This window comes from Myxine glutinosa, chromosome 5 (assembly GCF_964187855.1).
Source record: "Myxine glutinosa chromosome 5, kmMyxGlut1.1, whole genome shotgun sequence".
NCBI classification, from domain to species: Eukaryota; Metazoa; Chordata; class Myxini; order Myxiniformes; family Myxinidae; genus Myxine; species Myxine glutinosa.
Window position 1 is genome coordinate 138556935 of NC_136265.1, and position 21297 is coordinate 138578231.

The 21297-nt window shown below is 43.6% G+C and overlaps 1 protein-coding gene across 1 annotated transcript in view; it reads left to right on the forward strand.

Moving 5' to 3' along the window:
• The first annotated feature begins 4173 nt into the window (after positions 1-4173).
• The window catches only part of LOC137428236 (sialic acid-binding Ig-like lectin 15), a 91514-nt gene continuing 74390 nt past the window's right edge, over positions 4174-21297 (forward strand). Inside the window, exons 1-3 of the mRNA XM_078777212.1 lie at positions 4174-4346; positions 16102-16533; positions 18092-18493. Coding sequence (XP_078633338.1) covers positions 4289-4346; positions 16102-16533; positions 18092-18493 — 892 coding nt within the window. The 5' untranslated portion in view covers positions 4174-4288. The remainder of the gene's footprint in view (positions 4347-16101; positions 16534-18091; positions 18494-21297) is intronic.

Below are 21297 nucleotides of genomic sequence, written 5' to 3' on the forward strand. Positions count from 1 at the left end.
CCAGTGACATCACAACAATTAACAATGGCACCTCTTTTCTCACCGTACTCAGCGGGAATTTCCTCCTCCCGATGGATGCCAACCGATGGGGATTCTCTGAGATTTATCCTTTTAAATGTGAACGTCAAGCAAGGAAGCAGCACAACCAATTTTTTCAAAGTTTTTGCTGTGACTCGAACCTGTCCAATCTGGATGGGTGGTTTTTAGGAGCACCATCTTCTTACTGAATAGCCATTGGCTCCCTTTGTTAGCACATTCAATCTTTGTCAGGTGTTGTTTTTAGTCCTGGCAGGTGCAACAGTCACCATCTTCACCAGCAAAGCCAGTGAGGAGTGTCGGTTCCATTTCATGGGGCAGGCAGCACTGGGTTACATGTTACCGGTGGCATTCCAAAAGACTGACCTGACCAAAAAGGAAAATTTCGACACAGAAGGTTCTCGTGAGAAGATGGAACATGAATTCCGGTGTTGGAAATCACATCATGATCAGAATCTTCTCCACTGAACCCTGACCGGAAATCATGGTCTGACTAACGATATTTCAATCAAACACGTGCTTCAAAACCATCTACAAATTGTGTTTGCAAAATATTTAAGGGTATGGGTGTGGTAAATGAATGATTGAGGTAAAATATCAATGACCTTCTTTCTTCTACAAATAACCAAATGCAATTGTGTGCTGATGCCCCAACATTACATTCCTCCATGTTTTCCCATCTGCCACATCTTCCCCCACTCGATCTACATCTCGTTTAATCACAGCCACCTCTTTAAATTTGGATTTGTACGAGATTTCCCAATGAAGCAAATGGATCAAGTTGGGTTTAATACTTCTAAAACTCAATTTCTTCCCATCTTTCACTCCAAAACTTCTCTCAACTCTCCAATCTCGTTTGAAATCGCCACAATTACACCATGTGATACAATAAACCTACTAGGTATTACCCTGACAACACATTTATCCGGGAATCCACACATTACACAAATAGCTAGGTCTGCCTCTAATAAACCAAGAGTCCGATTCAAATGTGGAAGATTATTCTTCTCTCAACAGTTGCTTCAACTATATAAAGGATTGATTAGTCCTTGTATCGAGTACTGCTTTCACATCTGGGGCGGTTCTAGCTCCGCATACTTATTGGACAGAATTGAATCTAAAGTAATCTGACTTATCAACTCTCCCAATATCTGACCTCAAAACTTGACCCGCTGGAACTACGCCGCAAAGTTGGCTCTCTTTCTCTTTTCTCCAGATATTACTTCGGTTTCTGCTCGCAAGAACTTGCTGCTTGTGTACCTCCGCCATGAGCAAGACCATGGAATACCCAACAAGCCACTACATCAAATTATTATTGTGTGGCCATTGGCAACTCAAGGGTGGGCCCGTATTATGTTTGTTTCTTCCTTTCCACTGCCAAATTCTGGAACTCTTTACCTTCCCATGTATTTCTCAACAATTATGATCTTCCCCTTTTCAAAAGCAGATTTTTTTTAACTTCCTCATAAACTCTGAGGCAATTCTCTCTTTCTTCACTTTAAAATCAATGCAGCTCTTTCATTTAAGGCCTGGCCTCGATAAGGACTATAAAATTGGTATAAATTAATTTGATTAAGGAATAAAAGAGAGGAAGTTTGAATTGAAAAGAGGAAGGATAAAATTATATTATGGATTACTCATGGACGAAGGGACGATCCCAGAACGACACAATCATCTCATGGTCCACTTCAGTCATCAACTCGGTATTCTTTATTTTGTCTGCAATCGTCTAGATGTGAACTGGCTTGCCTTCACAGAATGAACATGTGTCACTCCATGGATTGTGAAGACCTTGTGGTGGAAGGAATATTTCATTGGCATTTCAAGGTCCTCATCTTTGAAAATCCTCCACATCCTAAATAGAGAAAAAAAATTAAAAAAAAATTATTAACTCCTTGATATAATTGACAAAAAATAAACTGCACAACATTCTTCATGGCATCAGATCCGCATTCTTGCACAAACTTCTTTGTTGGGTTTTCCGGTGGAGGTAATTTCACAATACTTGTTTGTCTCTGCTTTCGTGTTCCATATTGTTAAACCATTTGAAATATAAACCCCATGAAGTTGTCTTATTTCTAAACCACAAGTTCGTTTTTTGACGAAACCACCGAAAGACAAAATGGCGTCTTCGTCGAATTTTTTAATTTACCTGCATATTCCACATTGGACGCTCTGTTACCTGTGAACTTGGGCCCTCAGTCGTTTAGTTCCTCCTTGAGCCTGAACTCCTGTATTCAAAATAAAAAGATAAAACATTGCAACACTCACAAACCACACAACAGAGTTTGTTCGTTTCCTCCTTCCTCTGCTGTTTTTGTTTGACATATCCCGTATGTGCTTGGTTTTGAGACACTCATGTTCTTTAAGATGAAGGTATCCTGAGATTGCTTTACCAGTTTTGGAACAAGGAATCAGAAAATGTAATCATATCATGTGAACTTAGTTTGTTCCCCCTTATACACCAGTTCGACGGTGTTGATTCAGTGCAGGCTGCCATTTTAAATATCGTAATCGATCACGTGACCGAAATCCTTTCACCTGATTGGCTGCTTCAACTAAACGGGTTTTTTATTTAACAATTTGATCAAGTTAGGAGGTGCTGGAAGGAGCATCTCGATTCAAGGCAGATTTACATCAACTTGTGCGAGGGTTTGAAATGACATATCACAGTTGGTGCTATATCTATATATTCACACATAAATTATTTATTTTTAACCAATCCTCTACTTCATAGGTTATGGAATTAAACACAATTATTGTGAATATAAATGGTGAATGTTGAGGAAGGGAAAGGAGCTGTAGAGGTGCTGAATCATGGAGGATCTGTAAAAGGTTAATTAAAGTAGTAAATCCTGAGTAAGGTTGATGGTTTCCCATAATTGGTACAATCGAACATCATTTTAAAAAATCTTCTTCAACAAAAAATCTTCTCATTTAAAATCAATGAACACTCCAAATGGGAGGAACTGAAGACCTGGACCAACCTTGTAAAGCAATATTTATAATTAAAGGTTGAGGCTCATGGAAGAGCAGGAGAACAAACGTTTTAGGGGTTTGAGGTTGTCAGGGGGGTCGTTGGTACAGGTGGACGAGCAGATCAGACAACACATAAAGTAAAGCTTGAACAGCACTCTGTAGAGCGCATACCTCCACCAGGTTGAACAGTTTACCTTTTGTATCCCACTGATAGGCGAGATCTGCTGACCTGAACCAAAATCTAACCGGCTTGTTCTTGTCACCTGAGCAACTCATCCAAAAGTTTTGTCATAACTTCTGCACAACTTTTTGAGATATCATTCTCACAGACAAACAAACAGGTGAAAACGTAACCTCAGCCCACCTGGCGGGCATTTTGAAAATATGATGCCACGTCCACTTCAAAGGAAAACTGTCCTTATAAGTGGACGCTCACAATCAGTGCTCACAAACTGTGCACTTGTACTTGCTATTTAAAACAAGATATATGTCATCTTTGTCCATTCGATACCTTGAACCCCAGATCAACATCACCAAAAGGTGGGTCACCTTACACCCACGTGACCCTCCCACAAGGTTGAAATGAGATTAAAGTAAAACAAAACATGGAGAAATGAGAGAGATGATTATCCAGACAATTAATCAGGATTATCATGATTCATATTGAGACGTATTGTTGTTTTTTCGAGTGAAACCTGGCGATACAGTGATACAGGTGTACATATAAAATGGATTCATGTGATAAATGTGTTTGTGCACCTGTATGATGTGAACCTGCATGTGTGAACATAATGTAAAACCATTTTCTTTTTAAGTTCCTCAAACTATGAACATAAAACCTATTAGTTCCTTCTCTTTTTCTGTATTTCTCAGAACAAGCAACAGAAAGAAAGATTTACTCACCTCATTCAGAAATACAATTAAAACAATTATACATTATTTCATTGTTGTGTACAAAGTTAATAATAATCACGGTATTTTAATAAATAACAATAAGTGTGTTGATCTACAAGTACAGTGTGATGTAAATATTTTTGTATTTGTTGGTGTTTCGAATCTCCTCGATATCGTTCAGGCTCCGCCCCCTTGTGGGAGGAGATTTTGGAACGTTCTGATTGGATGTGAAGTGAATTACCCACAAGTGCTCTTGGTGTTATCGGGAGTGTTTGAAATCGGGATCTGGAACTCGGTACTGGGTTCATAATATCTGATCTCAGGGACCAATCTCATAGCACCAACTCGAGGATCTTCTTCTCCCTTCAGAGTTAATACAATGATCTTTCACATTTTTTGCGCTCTGATGATGATGATCTTGGGGTCTGTCCCAACAGGTAAGTTATTTGTTAAATTTCCCACTTTCCTCCTCGACCCCCACATTTGTTACAAACGTTCATTTTGTTTGAAAGAATAACTGAGTGTTTTATTGAGGAGAACGTTTCCTGATAATGTGTGGATATACCAAGTAAATAGAAACTGTTTGATCACGATCATATATTTACAACATCACAAATGTCGCTGAATTCTCTGGAAGGTCCCCATTGGAGCCCCTGTCATTATCTGGGAGCCCCCCATTGGAGCCCCCCTGATTCTCTGGGAGACCCGCATTGGAGCCCCGCTGATTCTCTGGGAGGCCCCCATTGGAGCCCCCGTGATTCTCTGGGAGCTCCCCATTGGAGCCCCCATGATTCTCTGGGAGATCCCCATTGGAGTCCCCCTGATTCTCTGGGAGACCCCCATTGGAGCCCCGCTGATTCTCTGGGAGGCCCCCATTGGAGCCCCTCTGATTCTCTGGGAGGCCCCCATTGGAGCCCTTCTGATTCTCTGGGAGGCCCCCATGGGAGCCCCCCTAATTCTCTGGGAGGCCCCCATTGGAGCCTCTCTGATTCTCTGGGAGGTCCTCATTGGAGCCCCTCTGATTCTCTGGGAGGCCCTCATTGGAGCCCTCAGATACGAAATTGAAACCTCTAAGACCGGGCGATCCTGCGGACGTACATCCGGATATCACGACCCATTTTATCGACATCTTGGAGAATCGAGTTGAGATTATCTAAATTACAAGAATGATGAGGATGACGAGGAGAAGAACGATAAGGATGATGTACCGTACGCCTTACATAACGATGGTTCTGTCAAAGAATTTGATTGGCAAGGTTATCCTGGGTGGTTTGCCATTGCCTTCCCAGCAGTCAATCAGGGTAGGAATTTGTAATTTGTTCAGGGTGCCGGTGATAACTCACCTCCACTTCATGAAGGACATTATGGGGTCATTAATGTTCACCAACTAATTCTGGAAGGTGGGATTCCCAGTTTAATATCCATCCGATTGCCGACACACATTGATCAATCACCCTACCTGTGAAACACCGGGATGAAAGTTCATACCTGGGTCGGGATTCATACCCAGGACAGAAAGATGAGAATGCATACCTCAAGACTATCCCACCAGCATCCATTTCCTTTTATCAAACATTAAAATTCGAAACTTAATTTTTGTTTACAAATTATTTACCAAACATTCACCTTCATTGTTTATATAGTTTATGCATCATCTATCTATAATTCCATTAATCTCTGTGTGTATGTGTGTATGTGTGTTTGTATGTGTGTATGTGTGTATGTTTGTCTGTGACCGCTGTTTCTCGACAACTACCGGTCCGATATACTTGAAACTTGCCAGGTATATTGCTGGGGACCCGAGGATGTGCCTTTTCAAGGTTTGAAATTAATTGGACAAGTAGTTACCGAGCTATGGCGATTTCTTTACCAAACACCGCAAGCCGTTCGCTTTGGACCAAACCATTTCATGTAAATAGAGGGGGGGGTTCTGTGGTCGTTGCGAATGGACCAAACCATTCATGTAAATAGAGGGGGGGGTTCTGTGGTCGTTACTGCCACGTGGTTTCAAATTTTTTTTTTGTTGTTGTTGTTTGCACGCATGTTTTTTTGCACCCACGTACGGGCACGCCCTAGGATGTTTACACACACACACCCCTACACAAATTTTTTTTTTTTTTTTTTTTTTGGCAAGGAACGGGCACCCACGTACGGGCACGTCCTAGCTTATATATAGTACGGGCATGCCCTAGTGTATATAATGTGTGACATTCACCTTCATTGTTTATATAGTTTATGCATCATGTATATAATGTGTGACATTCACCTTCATTTTTTATATAGTTTATGCATAATGTATATAATGTGTGACATTCACCTTCATTGTTTATATAGTTTATGCATCATGTATATAATGTGTGACCATCACCTTCATTGTTTATATAGTTTATGCATCACGTATATAATGTGTGACATTCACCTTCATTGTTTATATAGTTTATGCATCATGTATATAATGTGTGACATTCACCTCATTTTTTATATAGTTTATGCATAATGTATATAATGTGTGACATTCACCTTCATTGTTTATATAGTTTATGCATCACGTATATAATGTGTGACATTCACCTTCATTGTTTATATAGTTTATGCATAATGTATATTATGTGTGACATTCACCTTCATTGTTTATATAGTTTATGCATAATGTATATAATGTGTGACCATCACCTTCATTGTTTATATAGTTTATGCATAATGTATATAATGTGTGACATTCATCTTCATTGTTTATCTAGTTTATACATAATGTATATAATGTGTGACATTCACCTTCATTGTTTATATAGTTTATGCATAATGTATATATTGTGTGACATTCACCTTCATTGTTTATCTCGTTTATACATAATGTATATAATGTGTGACATTCACCTTCATTGTTTATCTAGTTTATACATAATGTATATAATGTGTGACATTCACCTTCATTGTTTATATCGTTTATGCACAATGTATATAATGTGTGACATTCACCTTCATTGTTTATCGAGTTTATACATAATGTATATAATGTGTGACATTCACCTTCATTGTTTATATAGTTTATACATAATGTATATCATGTGTGACATTCACCTTCATTGTTTATATAGTTTATGCATAATGTATATCATGTGTGACATTCACCTTCATTGTTTATATAGTTTATGCATCATGTATATAATGTGTGACATTCACCTTCATTGTTTATATAGTTTATGCATCATGTATATAATGTGTGACATTCACCTTCATTGTTTATATAGTTTATGCATAATGTATATAATGTGTGACATTCACCTTCATTGTTTATATAGTTTATGCATCATGTATATAATGTGTGACATTCACCTTCATTGTTTATATAGTTTATGCATCATGTATATAATGTGTGACATTCACCTTCATTGTTTATATAGTTTATGCATCATGTATATAATGTGTGACATTCACCTTCATTGTTTATATAGTTTATGCATAATGTATATAATGTGTGACATTCACCTTCATTGTTTTATAGTTTATGCATAATGTATATAATGTGTGACATTCACCTTCATTGTTTATCTAGTTTATACATAATGTATATAATGTGTGACATTCACCTTCATTGTTTATATAGTTTATGCATAATGTATATAATGTGTGACATTCACCTTCATTGTTTATCTAGTTTATACATAATGTATATAATGTGTGACATTCACCTTCATTGTTTATCTAGTTTATACATAATGTATATAATGTGTGACATTCACCTTCATTGTTTATCTAGTTTATACATAATGTATATAATGTGTGACATTCACCTTCATTGTTTATATAGTTTATACATAATGTATATCATGTGTGACATTCACCTTCATTGATTATATAGTTTATGCATAATGTATATCATGTGTGACATTCACCTTCATTGTTTATATAGTTTATGCATAATCTATCTATAATTCCAGTAATCTCTGTGTGTATGTTTGTTTGTCTGTGACCGCTGTTTCTCGACAACCACGGGTCCGATATACTTTAAACTTGCCAGGTATATTGCTGGGGACCCGAGGATGTGCCTTTTCAAGGTTTCATATTAATCGGACAAGTAGTTACCGAGCTATGTCCAAAAAACGATTCAACCAATCAGAGAGCAGCGAGCTATCACGTGTGCCGAACGTGCCGAACAGACTCTGCCTCGGACGGCACATTTGAGAGCGTATTCATTTATTTCACGTTGGCAAACTATGTTGCCGCTATGTTGGCGTTAAACTATGTTTTAAAACTAATTAAAACTAATTTGCGATTCTTTCGCTTTCCTGCGCGTTTGTGCACGCTATGGCGATTTCTTTACCAAACTCCGCAAGCCGTTCGCTTTGGACCAAACCATTTCATGTAAATAGAGGGGGGGGATTGTCACCGTACTCGCAAGCCGTTCGCTTTGGACCAAACCATTTCATGTAAATAGAGGGGGGGGGGATTGTCACCGTACTCGCAAGCCGTTCGCTTTGGCTTTGCGAATGGACCAAACCATTTCATGTAAATAGAGGGGGGGGGATATAATTTTAGATATATATATAGTACGGGCATGCCCTAGTGTATATAATGTGTGACATTCACCTTCATTGTTTATACTAGGGCATTGCCCGTACGTGGGTGCCCGTTCCTTGCCAAAAAAAAAAAAAAACGCTACCCGTACGCTCTACCCCGCCCGTACGCCCGTAAACAAAAAATAACAACGCTCTTCGCTTCCGCCCTTCGCTCTGACTGAATTGGGAGAAATAATGCGCATAAGAAATCGAATTACGTACCGTAATGGCGGTCAGCTCGTAACGCGCACACTGTCCGGAAGTTCGCATATCGCATATCTATCTATCTATCTATTAATGCCCATTTATTCAATTATCGCCAACGTATTTTGGCTTTTTGCAATTTAATCGCAAGGAAAAGTAGAAAGAGAAGAGGGAAAAAAAGAAAAGCCTTGCCTTGCTGCAAACAGCTGCTGCAAACAACAACAACATGGAAGGCTGCACTGTCCGGAAGTTGGCATATCGCAGTTACGATTATTTTAGTGTTAATGGCCAATTATTCAATTAGCGCCAACGTATTTTGGCTGTTTGCAATTTAATCGCAAGGAAAAGTAGAAAGAGAAGAGGGAAAAAAAGAAAAGCCTTGCATTAACGCATTAACGCTTGCATTGCATTAACGGTTCGGCACACGTGATAGCTCGCTGCTCTCTGATTGGTTGAAGCGTTTTTTGGACATAGCTCGGTAGGTACTTGTCCGATTAATTACAAACCTTGAAAAGGCACATCCTCGGGTCCCCAGCAATATACCTGGCAAGTTTCAAGTATATCGGACCCGTGGTTGTCGAGAAACAGCGGTCACAGACACACAGACAGACACACAGAGATTGCTGGAATTATAGATAGATAGTTTATACATAATGTATATCATGTGTGACATTCACCTTCATTGATTATATAGTTTATGCATAATGTATATCATGTGTGACATTCACCTTCATTGATTATATAGTTTATGCATAATGTATATCATGTGTGACATTCACCTTCATTGTTTATATAGTTTATGCATATAGGGGGGGGGCCTGGGGCATCAGTCACTTCAAGTTTTTGAAAAAGTTTGATTTTTGGTACCATTTTGAAGCTTAGGGTCTAAGTAAGAATTTTGGTCCGAGTGGACAAAGATCACATGGAGTCTTCATACATTCCCGCCATTTTCCAAGATGGCCGCCATCAAAATCTAATACTGACAATATCTCGGAAACTAATCAACCTAGAAACATGAATTTGGTGTCTATACCTAGGTTTTCATGGTCAAGGAATCCAATAAAACCATTTCTGACTACATCAGTGTATTTATTTGTCCCGAAATGGTAAATTACACAACAAACTCCTGCCTCACACCTGGCTCGGCTTCACGCTGTTGAATCCAAAGCTTTCAAAATCATTGGAATCTCCCGCGATGAAGCTATCTCTGAGGGCCTTTCACTCACTCACCGCAGGCAGGTAGGTGGTCTTTCTGTCTTCTACCGACTCCTCTCCGGCCTTGCTCCCCCAGCTCTCTCTGTGCTCTGTCCCCCAAATATTCCTACAGGTCGCACAAGATCTGCCAGCAACCCTCTGATGGTTAAACTGCCGAAATCTCGGCTCTCTGCTCACCTTCACTCTTTCATTCCTCTTTTCTCCCGCCTGTGGAACAAACTCCCACACTCCCTTCAATCCCTCTCCTCCCTCCAGGTCTTTAAAACAGCTGTTCACCACCATCTCTTATCTTCCCCCATCCATAACCTTGATCTTTTCTACCCCCACTAATTCACCCCAGATCCACCTTGTTTGAAATTCCAACTTATTTCCTGGAAATCCTGGCAGTGTCCATATGTTTATACCTCTCCCACCCCCCCCCTTCACATGCCTCCCCCCCTTCACATGCCTCCCCCCCTTCACATGCCTCCCCCCCCCTTCACATGCCTCCCCCCCCAAAGCCCTCTCCCTCCCACAGATCTCTCGATGTCTCCATGTCTCTCGGTCCCTGCTCTCAAATGTTGTGTTTGTGTCCTTCCCCCTCTCTCCCCATCTTGTCTACCGCTCCCGATGTTATTTGTTTTATGTGTCTGTTTGTCTTTCTGTGTGATAAATGTTCGCTCTTTCACGAGCCTCGATCTTGTATACAAAAAAAAAAAAAAAAAAAAACAAAAAAAAAAAAAACGTTATAGCAGAATTTAGCAGAATTATGCATGTTAACAATTAAGCACATACGAACGTAAATTCTATAAAATACCATGAATATAAACCGAACATTCTATTTTCATTGTTCTTAGTGATATTTGATTGATTAGGTAAGTGCAACTAAAAAATCATTACTCATTCTCACAACCATCATGGTCATTTAGTTGGGACATGTGCACTTGCATAAACGTGAGCACTTCAAGTCAGCTTTTTTGCACTTGCATGACGAGCAAGGTTTTGTGCACGCGCATTTTACGTCTAGATCAAACACATCCCTGGCAAGGGGCAACGTGGTCCAGATGGGAACCAGTTGGCCATCTTTTTCCATCCATCCATGATTGCTTGGGCTTGGGACTAGTGCCAGTGGCTCGTGCGCTGTAGTCCAGATGCTCGCCTGGAAGACACTCCTTTTGAGATGTTGGTCCAGCGCATCACTTGTAGGGGGTATTCTTTCCACATCCCTAGTCCTGTGACAGAAAACCCTCATTCGAACAAGGTCAACGTTGGTGTCATCAGTGATAGGTTCGTTGGAGTACATTTTGCAAACAAAGTGACTCACCACTTTCCTCAACTCTGGCGATGTAAGAAACGGGGTGCTAGCAATTGTCGCAAACTCACTCAAGAGGGGTGGAACCTCATCTTTCCGCTTGAAGCAGTATCGCTTGCCCTTGAATTTGAAAGCTGATGTGCTGTCTGATCCAGTGAATGCATGAAAGAGAGCCAAGGCTTTGAACGTTGTCACACCCAAACTTGAGGCAATGTTGTTGAGGGAGATCATTTTGACTGTCTTTCCTGCTTTGAAAGAAATCCAGATATCTGACTCCGGATTCACCGCCTTGATGTGGTGGAAGTTACACAGAAGTATTACGACAACGTCTGTGTCGCCAGTATAGACCATTCCCAGTGATGAATATTGGAGGGCATGAAGAAGATGTACCAGGACACGAGTGTCTGCCTCCTCATGATTACATCGTCCCATGGGCGGTCCATTCCCTGCATTGAGGACATGGTCACCAGAAGTGATATAAACCTGTTTGCCATCTTGGAATGGTGTTTGCACAATGCTTGTTGACAGGAATGAGAAGAGCTCTTTTTTATTTTCGGCATTAGCCAAAAAGTTTTGCCAGTTTCCAGGCACTTTGGCAGAACCAGATACTCGCTGTCGTGTGCCTGTTCCTCGCTTTTCTCTTGTGGTCGCTTTGATTGACATTGTGCGATACTGATCCCATACAATATCCACTCTCGCTGCTCTTTTCAACTCATGCTGGATTCTTGGGCAGAATACTTTGGTGAAATATTCATCAAATGTTTTGCCTTGGACAGTTGTGCCAGGAAGAGAGTGGATCAGTGCACCACCATCAATAACGATGACCCCATAATCATCTGGTGCGACGAGCTCCTCATCCGCGGATAGTCCGGTACTTGCACTTGCTTCCATAATGCACGCCAATAAATCTGACTTGGTGCAAGAGTTGATGGACCCATCAGAAGCCAGTGCATCTGGTGATGAGGAGGATTCGTGACGGAAAAATTCCTCCAAATTTCCACCCCGGCTATCAACCATAATGAATGCTTGTCCATACAGCTCTGTATGTTGTTTGAAGTGCTGCACCTTCTTCTGAAGTGCTGTCTTTTTTCGAGTTTTCTCCTCATGGAACAGCAGCAAGTTGTTTTTCTTGATCGGAGCTGCCAGAGGTACATCATTTGAGTCCAGCACAGCATACTGCTCTTGTCCTCTAGATTCTAAGACACGGACCGATGTGGCGGCAGACTTGTCAACACACACTTTATTGTCTAATGTAACTAGTTCTGCACTACTCTCTTCAAAGGGATTCCCTCTGCTTTGCAGCACATCCATGAGATTTGTGACATGACGCCTAAATCGGTGCTGGGATGTACTTCCTTCCTCGTGATGAGGGAGCTCTTGATCTTCGTCGTCATCTACATCAGTGAATTGCTCTAGAACACGGCTAATTTCTGGACCAGTTGCAATCCAGCGTTCTAGCATCTCAGGGTTCTCTGTGATCCCGATCACTCCCCCAACCCCTTTCACCCGTTTGTTGGCCTGCTCGTGTGCTTGATCAATCGGAATGGAAGAGTAACGATGATTGCTTCGACTTATTGCCCAGTGACCTGCTTCAAACTCCTCTTGGATGCTAGATGGAAGACTTTCAAGGTCTCTGATGAATACGGGAACCCACCTTGCATAATTCTGGTGATCAAGTGCAAAGAACAGAAGCACAAGGTTTTGCAGAGTAGCCACCATAAGTTTGAACTTTCGCTCTCTGTGTGATCTAATAAACATGAAGATGAGCTGTTCGTACTTGTGAATGAGTAACCAGAACTGCACTGTTGGTTTCTCTTTGCAAGCTACAGAGACCCAGTCGTCGAAGGTCATTTCACTTCCGCCGTCCTCATAGGCTCGTTTCAGTAGACTATCGAGCACCACAACAGTAATCTGGTGAGCATACCGTGTTCTCATTGGATCATTTGCTCTCAAGTAAGATGTCGCTGCAGCTACTGTCAAGGCAATGCCAGCCTCTGCAAAGGCTTCAGGCCATCCAGACCCTCGTAGGAAATCTCCCATAGTCGCCCACAAAGCCATTTCGATGTGGAGCCCTCCCAACATCACCAGAAACGTATCTTCTCCAAAGAGTTCAGGAAAGGTCCATTGCATTTTCTTGGCAATATCAAAGAGTGGCTGGTCCACTGCCATGATTGGGATTTGCTGTGGGTTGAGGAACTCGGTTGTTTTCTTGACCAGGTCCATTCCATGTCGAATCATTTTTGGTGTAGCTGCTTTATCACGGAATAGTGGTAGCATGGCTTCAATACATTTCTCTGTTGATCCCACAGCATCCGATCGAGAAGCATGATATGCCGACCACATAATTGGAGGAACAGTTTCACTTTCAAATTCCATTTGCATATTTTCCTGCACCATTTTCATCCAGGCCTTTTCATGGTGTTCCTCCTTGTCAAATGACGCCATGGACTGTGGCTGCACGTCTTTCACAGGAGGTTGGGTGACAAGATTCCGGCTCATAGGTGGAACAAACGTGTACAGAGGAGGCAGCATTGGTCCCTTGGTGCTTGATGCTCATCGATGGAAGTCGATTTCTATAGGTTCTTGGTCCAGCCCTGGGTTTTCTACTGAAGGAAACTGAAACATGGAGATACCTGTTCCATGAAATGAGGATGTGGCTGTTCTGGACGTAGGATTGTGATCTAGATTGTCAAGGGCTGCAACCGTAAAAATCTGCTGACGAAGGTTGCTAGGACAGACTATATCAGCGTTGGCATGTGCTCTTTCAGCAGTAGCTTGTGCATATCCAACTTCAATGGTAAGCACTCTCTTATATGACACGCTAAGGCAATACTGATGTAGCAGTTGTACCAGTTTCTTGCTCCTTGTTTGGGAATGCAGTTTTAAGGCCAAAAACACTGCAAGAGGAGGCTCACATCTCTAGTTTGCAGGAAGAGAAGTGATGTTCAACATGGTTAGTTGACTCATGGAGAGAACTGTCCTGGAATTGTCTTGCATAGGAGATGATTTAGGACCAGTAAGCAGTTGACGAAAGAAATATTTCAGCTTTGTTGGAACAGCAGATTCCTCACAACCTTCAGGAAATGACCCCTTGAAATTGAAAGCAGTATCATGATCCAAAACTGCTTTACGTAGAATTGATGCTGCCAACAGTAAGGTACGTGATTCTTCCTCTGGTGTCTGGCTCGCGCTGGAGATGATTTTTCGAGCTGTCTCTGAGCAAACAAGGAATACTCGATTTCGGATCCCTTTTTCTTCTGTCAGATGTGGGAAGTGTTCAAGTACTCTCTCTTTCAGGCGTGTGCAGTTCACTGTCTTACGAATCTCATGCTGTCCCAACCTTTCCGTCATCATATCTGTCAAATCTTGGAGAGCAAAGATTCTACGTCCTCCAGAAATTTCTTCACTGACGAATTGTAGTAGCTCATTTTCTACTGTGATTTCAGTGTCTTGGGTGACTTGACCTTGTTTTGTACTGATTAGCATTTCATAATGCCGACGGTTGAATTTAGTGTAGCAATATCGATGATAGTTAGCTTCAATAGCTACCAGATCTCCTTCTGCAAGCCGTGCTACAATGCGATCCTCTCCCAATGAAACTGCTTTGTCATGGATGTTCTCGGTGAGGGAAACTTTTTTGAATGAATGGTCATCTTTACTCGTTTCTTCATTACAGAAGAGACATAAATTTCGATTAGTTTCTGTGCTAGATCTTCTTGGTCGTTTTCGTAGAGGTGGCAAGCCTTTGGAAGAACGTGTTTTTGCCCGGTCAAGTGCTGATGCCTTGTACAACTGACGACATGTTTTGTGCCAGGATGCTCGATTTGCTTGCATAGATCCTTCATCTGGAAGTTCCAAGTTTGGGTGAGGTGCAGCATCAACATCTCGGAATTGATTTACAAGGCTGATAATATCTTTGTATGCCTCCGCCCTACGTACACCAACTGGGTTGTCAAGAGGACAGACAAGTTCTTCGTTTGTTTTTTCTTGGCAGAGGACACACAACTCACAGTTCGTTGTCTCAGCCATCACACTAGCCTGGAACGAAAAGAAAATACATGTAAGTATATAATAACCAAGCATAATCAAGTATACATGGACATAACATAACACAAAAATCTGACAAGTAGGGATTCAGCAGAAGCAGTTGCACATACATATGAATTATCCAAACCGATTTCCAAATATACAAAATGTATTCATGTGTGCTGACTTATATAACACAATGGCTATTGTATTTAGATATTTGGATACATACTGATATATCAACAGATATATAATGCGACTAGAAAATGTGCTAATGAGTTCGTGTACTGCACAGATATTCCAGCAAACAACCTAAGCTGATTCCATGATCACAAAGGATAAATGTGAGATCCTAATTGCCATGGTTATTTTTCTACTTTTGGGGAACAGAGATACACCTACTGATTTAGAGACATAACTGTTTGCTTCCCTGGCCATAAAATTCTAGGCATGGACACCAACAGCATGACTGAAGGTTTAGTGGTTTTGGAAGTATAGCCGATATAGGATTTTGGTGGCGGCCATCTTGAATTTTACCATTTCGGGACAAATAAATACTCTGATGTAGTCAGAAATGGTTTTATTTGATTCCTTGACCATGAAAACCTAGGTATAGACACCAAATTCATGTTTCTAGGTTGATTAGTTTCCGAGATATTGTCAGTATTAGATTTTGATGGCGGCCATCTTGGAAAATGGCGGGAATGTATGAAGACTCCATGTGATCTTTGTCCACTCGGACCAAAATTGTTACTTAGACCCTAAGCTTCGACCTGGTACCAAAAACTAAACTTTTTCAAAAACTTGAAGTGAAAATGAAAATTTGTTCATGGTGGGAACCCCACTAATAATGTATATCATGTGTGTAACTGATATTGTTATTTACATTTCCTACAGGACAACGACTCTATGCAACGAATAACTGCACAATTGTGGAAAAAGGTGGAGTGATTAGATTTAAAGTTTGTGCACAACAAGAGGTGATCGGTGTAAGGGGCGAGGAGGTGATTCTTCCCTGTCGGTTTAATCACATTAAACAAAACACCTTCAAAGATTTATATTTGGTTTTGTACAAAAATAAAGGGAATAGACACAACCCAAAACAAAATTCAGTTTATAACAGTTCCTCAAACTATACAGCTGATGATTTCAAAGGGAGGATCGAACCTGCAGGGAACCCAGGTGAAGGTGATGGGTCGGTGAGGATCAGAAACCTGACGATGGAGGATCAGGAAAGGTATCAGTGTCGGTTTTTATGGACAGAATCAAATGGAAAAAAAGATGGGTGTTCAATCGGCGAAAGCAGAAGAACAAATCTTCAGGTCGATGGTAAGTTCCCACATTATATTTCAGATTATAATCATGATGAGGATTATCGTTTTAATTGTAAAATAATGAATAACAATAATAAAAATGTTTATTATGAGAACACGAATTGTCAGGACAGGTACCAGAGGTTTATCAAGTCGTAAATGTTACACCTTTATTTAATAAACGGATCAGTAGAGGAATCAGAGAACGACAGACTCGTTAGTTTAACTTCAGTTGTGGCGACGATGTTGGAGAAGTTAAATATGGAGCAGATGTGGATCCAATTATACAAATATAAATATTTAAGGTATTAAACACGGATTTACCAATTGTCACCTTCGCCAAAGGACGAAGTCGCCGGAGGCATTATGTCTTTGGGTTGTCCGTCGGTCCGTCCATCTATCTGTCCGTCCTGATAGGTTTTCGTTTCTGCAATAACTTGAGAATGGCTGAAGGGATCTTAGTCACATTTGGTACAGGTATGTGGAATTAGGTAAAGATGAACTGATTATATTTTGGGGTCAAGAGGTCAAAGGTCAGAGGACATGTTAAGTAAAATTTATGTTGCAATGCCAACTTGTGAACAAGTGATGGGATTTTGAACAAACTTGGTAGAAGTATATATGATGCAAAGATGAACTGATTGGATTGTGGCATCAAGAGGTCAAAGGTCAGAAGTCATGTCAGGTAAAAATGTTATAACTTGAGAACAGCTGAGGGGATTTTAATCAAACTTGGTACAGGTATGTATAATGATGAAAACATGAAGTTATACTTTGGGGTCAAAAGTCAGAGGTCATGTTAAGTAAAAGTTATGTTGCCATGCCAACTTGTGAACAAGTGATGGGATTTTGACCAAACTTTGTAAGATTATATATTATTATGCAAAGATGAACTGATTAGATTATGGCATTATTAGGTGAAAGGTCAGAGGTCATGTTAAGTAAAAGTTATGTTGCCATGTCAACTTGTGAACAAGTGATGGGATTTTGACCAAACTTTGTAAGAATATATATTATTATGCAAAGTTTAAATGATTAGATTTTGGCATCAACGGTGAGGAGTGAGGTGATTTTTTATTTTGGTGAGGTCAGAGGTCATGTCGGGTAAAATTGTGATACTTCAAAACAGCTGAATGGATTGAAATCAAACTTCGTACACGTATGTATAATGATGTAATACTGTGGGAGGAAGCATATCGGTCGACGTCGTGATGTTGAAGAGTGTCGTTATATTTTTTCGAATTTACAAAAAAATTATTTTGATAATGAGGAAAAGGTTCAGATTTCCAAATTTGCAGATAAAACAAATCCTCAATAGTTGGTCGATAACCGAGAGGGAGGAGATCAGATTCAGGAAGGTCTGGATATTTCAATGGATTGGGAAAATAATGTGAGGGTGAAACTATCAGGGATAAACATTTCCATCTTAATTGAAATGAAATAATCATGATATCAAATGACAATTCAATTTTAATAATATTACTTTCCTTATCATATAGATTGTATGTTACGGTACATGTATGTATCATGTACCACGGTATATGGTGTATAAACATGACCCCGTGATCCCACAGTGCGTCCAAAAATCCTGAACATCTCAAGAGCGTTTGTGAACTCCAGCAACTCCTGGAAACTGTTCTGTGAGGCCGAAGCCAAGCCGGAACCAAACATCACCTGGTGGAGCCCTCAAGGACTCAATCTGAATGCAAGCCAAGTGGGAGTTGATGAAATGTATCAAAGAAAACCACAACATTTCATGAGTGGTTTGATCATCACAAACAAACTGATTGAAGGGAAGTTCAAGTGCCTGGTACAGAACATGCATGGAGAGGATCACAAATATGTGTCCTTCGAACAAAAATCACAAAAAGTCTCCGGGAGACTGGTTCTCTGGACAACTCTCCTCAGCATTGTTCTACTTCTTGTTCTCCTCACTGTTGGATTCTATATCTTCCAGAAGAAATGCAAAAACCAAGGTGAAAGCTCTGAATCCACATTTTTCTTTACAAATCTGAATGTTTCCAAACTAGGTTTCATTAAAATTGGATTATATTTAATTATGTTATTGTAGCGGTTACCGCTGGATGCACACAATCGCCTTGCACCGGCCAGAACACGGCCAGACGCGCCTCTCCCGGGCATGCCCGGACTCACTGTTCCCGGGCACGCCCGAACCTCCCGGGCACGCCCGGTCTCGTATTTCCCGGGCATGCCCGCTCTCGCCTTTCCAGGGCTCGCCCAGAGCGTCCGGGCATGCCCGCTATCGCCTTTTCAGGGCTCGCCCAGAGCGTCCGGGCATGCCCGCTATCGCCTTTCCAGGGCTCGCCCAGAGCGTCCGGGCATGCCCGCTATCGCCTTTCCAGGGCTCGCCCAGAGCGTCCGGGCATGCCCGCTATCGCCTTTCCAGGGCTCGCCCAGAGCGTCCGGGCATGCCTGCTATCGCCTTTCCAGTGCTCGTCCAGAGCGCCCGGGCACGCCCAGCCTCGACTTGCCAGGCCGCAGCCAAACACGCCCGGGCAGGTCCAGACTCGCCTTTCCAAGGCTCGCCCTTGATACCCGGGCATGCCCAGTATAGCTTTTGCCGGGCAAACTTCCCGACATAAATGTGTATATATATTGCTGCCCGATAAACGGGCTTTTCAGAGTACCCGAGTGTGATACATTTATTAAACCTACTCGGACGAATTTCCATCTTTGGTCGCGTCAATTCTTTCAACTCGCGTTGGAGCCCAGCTCCTTCATTGGTGACCTACCGACATGGATACGGCAGTGACGCTTAAACTGCCTACCTTCTGGGAGGCTCATGCGGCTGTTTGGTTTGCTCAGGCGGACTCTCAGTTCGCCCTGCGAGGCATCACCGCGGACGACACCCGCTTCCACCATGTTGTGGCGGCGCTCGGTTCCGCCACCGTGGCCCGCGCCTTGAGCCTCCTCCAGCACCCGCCGGCTGCTGACAAATACGACGCGCTGAAGACACTCCTCCTCGACGCTTTCGCCCTCTCACCGGCAGCACGCGCACGGCGCCTGCTTGACCTGCCCGAGCTCGGCGACACGCGCCCGTCCGAGCGCATGGACTATATGCTGTCGTTGCTCGGTGAGCACTCTCCGGATTTTCTGTTCCGCGAGCTGTTCCTTCGCCAGCTGCCTCACCCGGTACGCCTCGCCTTGGCTGGCACGTTGATCATGGATTCCCGCGCCCTCGCCAGGGAAGCCGATAAGATCTCCTCGGCGGGCCAGCACATCGGCGCGGTTACCTGGAGCCCGCCGCCGTCCGAGGCGACGCCCACGACACCCTAGCGCCCTGCGCGGTTGGAGGCCGAACTGCCGGTGCAACTGGCGGCCGCCACGCCGCACCGCCCGCTTCCGACACGACGGCCGGGGCCTCCACCTGACCGGGCGTGGTGTTATTACCACGCCAGATTCGGACACAAGGCTCGGACGTGCCGGCCCCCGTGCACTTTCGGCAGGTCGGGAAACGGCCGGGCCGGCGTTCATTCCCAGCCATGAGCGCCGGCCACTCGGGCAACTTGCTGTTTATTCGGGACAAAGCGTCTGGGCGGCGTTTCCTGTGCGACACCGGCGCCCAACTGAGCGTCATACCCGCCTCCGAGCAGGACAGGCTGGACACAGTTTGCGGCCCCTCTTTGGTCGCTGCTAATGGCTTGGCCATACGCACTTTCGGCCCACGTGTCGTCACCCTCTGCTTCGGCAGCCAGCGCTTTCAATGGACTTTTGTTACCGCCAGCGTCCCCGTGGCTTTGCTGGGCGCCGACTTCCTCTGCGCGCACGGGCTGCTGGTCGACGTCAAACGACGTCGCCTTGTCCACGCCGAGACCTTCAGCTCCCTGGCGTGCACAATGAGCAGCTCCGCGCCGACCGAACTGGCGTGCGCCCTCCCGGCAACGAACGAGTTCGCTCGCCTGCTCGTGGCATTCCCGGCCCTCACGCGGCCGACGTTTTCGGCCGTCGCGGTGCGGCACGGGATCGAGCACCACATACCCACTACGGGCCCGCCGGTCTACGCCAGGGCCCGCCGCCTCGACCCAGCCAAGCTCGCCGTGGCGAAGGCCGAATTCGACGCGTTGGAGCACCTCGGCATCGTGCGGCGCTCCGATAGCGCGTGGGCCTCGCCACTGCACATCGTGCCAAAGCCGGGGGGTGGATGGCGCCCGTGTGGCGACTACCGCCATCTCAATGACGCTACCACCCCCGACAGGTACCCGATCCCGCATATTCAGGACTTTTCCGCCCGTTTGGCGGGACGGGTCATCTTTTCGAAAATTGACCTGATACGGGGCTACCACCAGGTACCTGTCCGGGCGGCCGACGTCCCGAAGACGGCCGTCATCACGCCGTTCGGCCTGTTCGAATTTTTGCGGATGCCGTTTGGCCTCAAGAACGCGGCCCAGGCGTTCCAGCGCTTGATGGACGGCGTGCTGCGCGACCTGCCGTTTCTTTTCGTCTATCTGGACGACATCCTCGTCGCCAGCACGTCCCGCGCCGAGCACCCCCTCCACCTCCGAACACTGTTCGGTCGCCTCAGCAAGCACGGCTTAATTGTCAACCCAGTCAAATGCCACTTCGGCGCGACGACCGTTGACTTTTTGGGCCACCGCATCACCAAGACCGGGGCCGTGCCGCTGCCGACCAAGGTCGAGGCCATCACCACGTTCCCGTGTCCCCGTTCCATCAAGGCCCTCCAAGAGTTCCTCGGCATGGTGAATTTTTATCACCGATTCGTGCCCCGCGCTGCTCAGCTCATGCGGCCCCTTTACGAGGC